General features: G+C 52.8%; 1 protein-coding gene across 2 annotated transcripts in view; it reads right to left on the bottom strand.

Annotated features, from left to right (window-relative positions):
• The window catches only part of rnf216 (ring finger protein 216), a 12,394-nt gene extending 6,349 nt beyond the window's left edge, over window positions 1–6,045 (bottom strand). The window contains exons 1-13 of one of the 2 annotated variants that reach the window (XM_084678236.1): window positions 5,947–6,045; window positions 4,865–4,996; window positions 4,602–4,729; window positions 3,070–4,338; window positions 2,716–2,792; window positions 2,522–2,624; window positions 2,225–2,386; window positions 2,027–2,138; window positions 1,820–1,956; window positions 1,481–1,531; window positions 1,250–1,387; window positions 1,001–1,149; window positions 835–913 (exon numbers count right to left, since the gene is read on the bottom strand). In XM_084678236.1, coding sequence (XP_084534362.1) covers window positions 835–913; window positions 1,001–1,149; window positions 1,250–1,387; window positions 1,481–1,531; window positions 1,820–1,956; window positions 2,027–2,138; window positions 2,225–2,386; window positions 2,522–2,624; window positions 2,716–2,792; window positions 3,070–4,338; window positions 4,602–4,729; window positions 4,865–4,928 — 2,469 coding nt within the window. In that variant the 5' untranslated portion in view covers window positions 4,929–4,996; window positions 5,947–6,045. Of the gene's footprint in view, window positions 1–834; window positions 914–1,000; window positions 1,150–1,249; window positions 1,388–1,480; window positions 1,532–1,819; window positions 1,957–2,026; window positions 2,139–2,224; window positions 2,387–2,521; window positions 2,625–2,715; window positions 2,793–3,069; window positions 4,339–4,601; window positions 4,730–4,864; window positions 4,997–5,919 lie in introns of both variants that reach the window. The other variant, XM_084678237.1, reaches the window with a different exon arrangement.
• Window positions 6,046–6,294: the final 249 nt, after the last annotated feature.

The raw sequence follows: 6,294 nt of genomic DNA, 5'->3' as shown, positions 1-6,294 counted from the left end.
CCTCTCCTAAAGGTCAGGGTGAGGGTGGAGTCTGAGGGAAGGCAGATGCATGACTCCACAGAGCAGAGGAGCTCGACACATCTGGAGGATGTTGTGTATGAGACAGACAGACAAACAGACGGTGTGCAATGTGAAGTAAGAAGCAGCCAACATGGAGCTCTGGCTCCACCTACAGGTCAAAGAATGTAACTGCAGTGGTGGAGAGTGAGTTCATGAACCTTACAATACTATACGACCCCCTCTTAAACCATCTTCCTGACCTCTTCCTCTCTCCCTCTGTCTCTCACGCAGTCACTGGAAAATTACTGGAATCATCAAACCAATTAGGAACCAAAAAAGGATTTCTGTTCACAACGCCCCTTCCAGTCATCATTTCTAGACTCATATGATTGAAGGGTCAGGCCTGACCCCGAGAGAGGCCCAGACCCTGAGAGAGGCCCAGACCCTGAAGGAGGCCCAGACCCCGAGAGAGGCCCAGACCCTGAGAGAGGCCCAGACCCTGAGGGAGGCCCAGACCCTGAAGGAGGCCCAGACCCCGAGAGAGGCCCAGACCCTGAAGGAGGCCCAGACCCCGAGAGAGGCCCAGACCCCGAGAGAGGCCCAGACCCCGAGGGAGGCCCAGACCCCGAGGGAGGCCCAGACCCTGAGAGAGGCCCAGACCCCGAGAGAGGGCTGACTAATAACCACACAGCCCTTCCCTTCAGTGTCCTTGAGGCACAGACACAAACAGACACACAATCTGTATAACACATAACCTTGGCAAGACTCTCCCACCACAACATTCCTCATAGAGAGCAAGAGTCTGATGGCCCTAGAAACGTCTCTCTCCCTCACCTTCCTGCAGCGAGGGTTGGGACAGCTGAACAGAGACACGCCCGGGTCCAGCAGGGCTGGGAAGTGACAGGAAGGACACCTAACAGGAGGACACAACATTAAGAGGACGATCGCATCACGTAATAAGGTCACTCACATACTGTCTCCAACACACACACACACGTACCGTACTAGCTCGTCAGCGCAGGTTGCAGCTACAGCCTCCTCAGCCTGTCTCTCGTAGTATTTACCCAGAATGCTCTCTGGTAGGACCTTCTCCAGCTCACACACCGGGAAGGAGCAGGGACAGCCCCCCTCCATGCAGCTCAGCTCCAACTACAACACACACACGCATACGCACGCACTTTAAACACAGTGAACAGATTGAGACGGGTCTAAAATAAGCAACCTAGCAGAGTGGCACGCCCTGACGTACCCTTCCAGAGCCGAACACAGCCTCCTGAGCGTACTTGACCAGACACTCTTTACAGAACAGATGACCGTCTGAGCACTGAGTCATCTTCTCAAACGCAAACTCTCCACAGCAGCAGCCACACTCGATCAACTGGCCGTCCTACACACACACACACACACACACACACACAGTCAGGGATGGGAGAGAGAGACAGAGAGAGATGGGGGGGGGGAGGGGAGGTGGGCTGCCTACCTTCTCGTACTGCTCTTCATTCACTTGCAGAGCCAAGAGGAAGTCCTCATGCTGGAGAGACGATGCAGCGAGGGAAGGACAAGGAGACAGACAGGAAATGACATCAAGCTGATCAAACCAGTCAGCTACACCTCAGGGTGACACCAAATATGATGCCAAGACAACATGAAGGCAGGATAGCTACGTTTGGCAAACCTAGCCATTTTTGCTTGAGTTCAAAAGGATTCCAACCAAAATATCACCCCCCTTCATTCAGAGGCATTTAAATCCTCTTAATGTGGTCCTCCAGTGTGTGTGGTGTGTGTGTTTTGGTATGTCTGTGTGTGTGGTGTGGCCCACCTCTGCTTGTTCCTTGGTCTTCTGCTGGTAGAAGGAGACCTCCTTCTGCAGAGAAGGTTCTAGAGCAGTACTAAAGGTTCTGCAGCCTCGCCGGTCCTTCTCCAGGAAGAACATCCTCTTGGAGAACTTAGCTGAGCCTGGAAGAAGGAGCAGGACTGAGCGTGTGTGTGTGTGTGTGTGTGAGAGTGTGTGTGACCGAGGACGTACCATGTTCAAACAGGAAGTCGATGTAGCAGCGCTCTGATGAGTCTCTTCTCCTGCGCTTCTTCCCTGAGGGGTCTGCTACCTCCTGCCACTTCTTCAGGGCTTCACATAAGGCCTGGAGCACAGGGACCACAGCTCATGCACACGGGTGTGGGTGTGTGTGTGTGTGTGTGTGTGCGTGTGTGAGCAGGAAAACACTACCTTGCGTGTGAGTGCATAGTGTCCCTTGAGAGCGTTGAGCGCCCACTTGATGTCGATGCAGCTGAGCATTCTGAAGTCTCCCATGAGCAGGTCAGCAGCCTGCATGAGCGTCTCTGGGCCCACGGGCCCCAGCCTGGCGTAGTCAAACAAGTCCTCACTCACCTACACACACACACACACACACACATCAAGACAAGTACTACTTCCTTATTCTCTCTTTTTTATCAAACACAGACAGCGATAGCCACTTGTACGTGTTTACCTGTCTCTGTCGTGCTTCTAACCGGCTGGGCCTACCTGTGTGTGGGTGTTGCTGGCTTCCAGAAGGATGCTGCTCTGAGAAGATGCTGTGCTTTCTCTCTGAGGATATCCTGGGTTCTCCAGGAGCATGTTACACACACTGGCACAGAGCACATCATAGAGGTGTTACACACACTCACACACTTATCAAGAAAGTTCCTGACCCATCATGTGGTGGTAAAGGTGCTTACACATTCAAATCTTTGATATCGTTCTGCTGAATCAACTCTGCTACGTAGTTCTCCTGGACATCAGGGAGCAGGTCCAACTGAGAGGAGGAGACAAGGGAGGAGACAAGGGAGGAGACAAGGGAGGAGACAAGGGAGGAGACAAGGGAGGAGACAAGGGAGGAGACAAGGGAGGAGACAAGGGAGGAGACAAGGGAGGAGACAAGGGAGGAGACAAGGGAGGAGACAAGGGAGGAGACAAGGGAGGAGACAAGGGAAAAGAGGGTCAAGACAGGAGCGGAAGGATGTGGTGGCTTAGTGAGCGAGCGAGCAAGAGAGTGAGTGAGTGCCAGAGAGAGAGAGAGAATCCCTACTCACCACCCCCTGGACCAGAGCTCTGACATGTGGAGGCACTGGCCTCTCCTCCCCCTGGCCCCACCGTGGTGCTGAGGGCCCTGGCCTCTCCTCCTCCAGCCTGGGCAAGGCTGCTGGAGCTGGAGGGTTGGGGGCTGGGACTAAGGCTGGGGCATTAGGGGCTAGGGTTAAGGCTGGGACTAAGGCCAGGACTGGGGGGTTAGGTTGCACCACAGGGTTTGTCCCTTCTGAATTGGAAACAGTGGCTACTGGGTCAAGGTTTGGCACTGGCTGGTAGACCACCACCACCTGAGGCTCCAGGGGAGGAGCGCCCTGCTTCTGTCCCCACTGTGGAGCTCTGTCCTGGGTGTTAGGGTTGGGCTGTGTCCCTGCTGCAGCCTGGCTGCCCAGGGTAATCCGATGGCCGTTTTCTGGGGGTCCCAGTCGCTCTGGAGCAGCTGCAATCAGCACAGTTGGTGCCATCGCAGCGCTGGGTCTCTGGGGTCTGGGCTGGGGGGCAGAGCAGGGCTGGAGGGGGGGCCTGAGTTGCAGGGCCTGGGGTCTGGCCACGACTTGGGGCTCCGCCAGGGGAGCCTGGACAGGGGCCTGGGCTCTGGGATGGACCTGAGGACCCCAGATTAACCGAGCCTGCTGTAGAACTTGTCTGGGTCGAGGGTGGGAAAGGGGGCTAGGCTGGGTCTCTGTCAATGCCACTGCTTCCGTGGGAGGTGCAGTCAGAGGCTGGGTGGATGTGGAGGGCCCAGGCTGGGGCAGGGTGGATGTGGAGGGCCCAGGCTGGGGCAGGGTGGATGTGGAGGGCCCAGGCTGGGGCAGGGTGAATGTGGAGGGTTCAGGCTGGGGCAGGGTGGATGTGGAGGGTTCAGGCTGGGGCAGGATGGATGTGGAGGGCCCAGGCTGGGGCAGGGTGGATGTGGAGGGCCCAGGCTGGGGCAGGGTGGATGTGGAGGGTTCAGGCTGGGGCAGGGTGGATGTGGAGGGTTCAGGCTGGGGCAGGGTGGATGTGGAGGGTTCAGGCTGGGGCAGGATGGATGTGGAGGGCCCAGGCTGGGGCAGGGTCTGAGCTCGGATCAGAGGTCTGATTTGGGTGGTGTTGGTCTGTGCGTCTCTGCAGGGTGGGGGAGTTGGAGGGGTCACTGCAGGCGTGGCTCCGGAGCTTGCAGTACTCTGCTCAGTGACATCCCTCCACCCACTGATTGGTCGGCCATGTCCTGAGGACCTGGTCCACGATGCAGCTGGGCGAATCATACGCCTTCTCACTGGAGCCATGCTGGGCTGCAGGAAGAGAGAAAGGCAAACAGAATGAGACGGGCTCAGCAGAACGGGCTCAACAGAACGGGAGTTACATGTCTCGGTGACATCTTAACTGATGATGCACATAACAGTCATTCAGAAGCTACTCTTTTGGAAAAAGGTGCCCTATGTACTAGATGTATGCATGTATGTCAGTTGATGAACATCAAACATCAACTGTTAAAAGAAACTCAGTGCTGCTCATGGCTTCCTTTTGGGATGTGGTTTTGCTGTGCTCAGGCTACCTCCAGGATCCTGACATCATCGTCAGGCTCGTCTGGCACCAGCACAGGCCTGCTTGGCACCAGCACCAGCGGCTCCTCGTCAGAGTCGTCTGAGATGGTGATGAAGGCCCGTCTCCGGGCCCTCCGGCCTGCACAAACAGCATGAACCAGGTCGGTTAGGATTCACAGAGATTGTGTTACAATGACATAAACCTGTGTGCGTCTGCACAGACTATGCATTTGCTTAGTGTGTATGAGAGGGCGTGTCCGGGAGGAGGTATAACCTTGGCTACGGTGAAGGTTGAAGCTGGCCAGGTGAATAACATCGTCATCTTCTCCATTTGCCATGTTCCAGGCTCCCTGAGTCCACCTGTGGATACTCTCTCTACCCAGCACTCACGTCACCACCATCCCCTCTACAGAACAACAAGCGTTAATACAGCAGTCCCCATGGTTTTCAGAATGGTGCATCTGTCATTATTGTCATCGAGTATTCGGTACACAACAAGACATGGATTACGGTGACAGTTAAAAGGCAAGTAAGCTGCCATGATTGGTCCACGACACAATTCGCTTTTTATCGAACGGAAACTTTAAACGCTGCTATGGGATCATCAACCTTGTGGAAACACGTTCTGAATGTAGGCACATGACTCAAGCAGCACTGTTGAAACTGCAACTGTTGACGAGATCACTAGTTAGTTTCTCTAGCAATGACAATCGCCTGTGGGTTGCAACTTCCTCGGTAAGTGGATAAGCAGTTAGCTCCATAATGGCACTACTCGTACTAGTTTCACATTCCCTTGAGCTCATCACATCTGTCACGTTCTTGGCAACAAATACGACACTTGTCCGCTTACGACCACTCACTGCGAAGGATAGATCTAGAACTAATCTAGTCGTAACGTTGCAGAAACGTTCATTTCAAATGTTACTTGCGTGACGTTGGCAAGCTAGCTAAACAACTAGCTAACCTGATGACCCATCTATCTACGTTCACAAACCAGCAACAACATGTAGCTAGCTAAGTACAAACAAACCTAGCTATGACATATAGTCTCTTTATTGTTTTTATACAGCAACGTCACATCGTAATTTTGAACTTATTCTCTCAACTTATTTTGTCACTGCACTCAAATGTTTCAAGTTTGTAGCTAGACAGCTAGCCTATGCTAGTACTATACTAGCTGAGTGATGCTAGCTGGCTAGCTAGCTAGGCTAATTGTGTTAACGTTTTCCTAGCTAGCGGTGAAGTACAGAAACAGATAATACTCCAATCCCTAATGTATTGTGATGGTGGTTGTGTTTTACAAAGTATATTTCAGAAAACCAAACATACTTCAGAGTATAATAAATCGTCACTTGCCCATATACGTTTTCTTGATCGACTGATAATCACCGGACCTCGAAACAAAACTGCCAAAACAAGAGAATGTGTCCGGATTGCGTCACACGCACACTACGTAAGGGGGCGGGGATCAGAGTACTTAGAGTTTCAGTTGTTCTCCATTACACACTAAAAATAAAACTACACGATTCTGAAAACGTGAAGTTCGTGTATGAACAATAAGACTCCAGACTGCTCTAAGCAGAAATGTGCATTGTATCCAATTCTGATACCATGATAGCGTCAATGCAATATTGACATTATATATTCACAATATGACATTCTCTTTGTTGTCCCGTACAATTGCAATATAAAAAAGAAACGTTT

Source organism: Hypomesus nipponensis, chromosome 17, assembly GCF_054491055.1.
Source record: "Hypomesus nipponensis isolate SF chromosome 17, ASM5449105v1, whole genome shotgun sequence".
Taxonomy (NCBI): Eukaryota; Metazoa; Chordata; class Actinopteri; order Osmeriformes; family Osmeridae; genus Hypomesus; species Hypomesus nipponensis.
The sequence above is the reverse complement of the archived record's forward strand: the minus strand, read 5'-3'. Positions and strand labels throughout refer to the sequence as shown.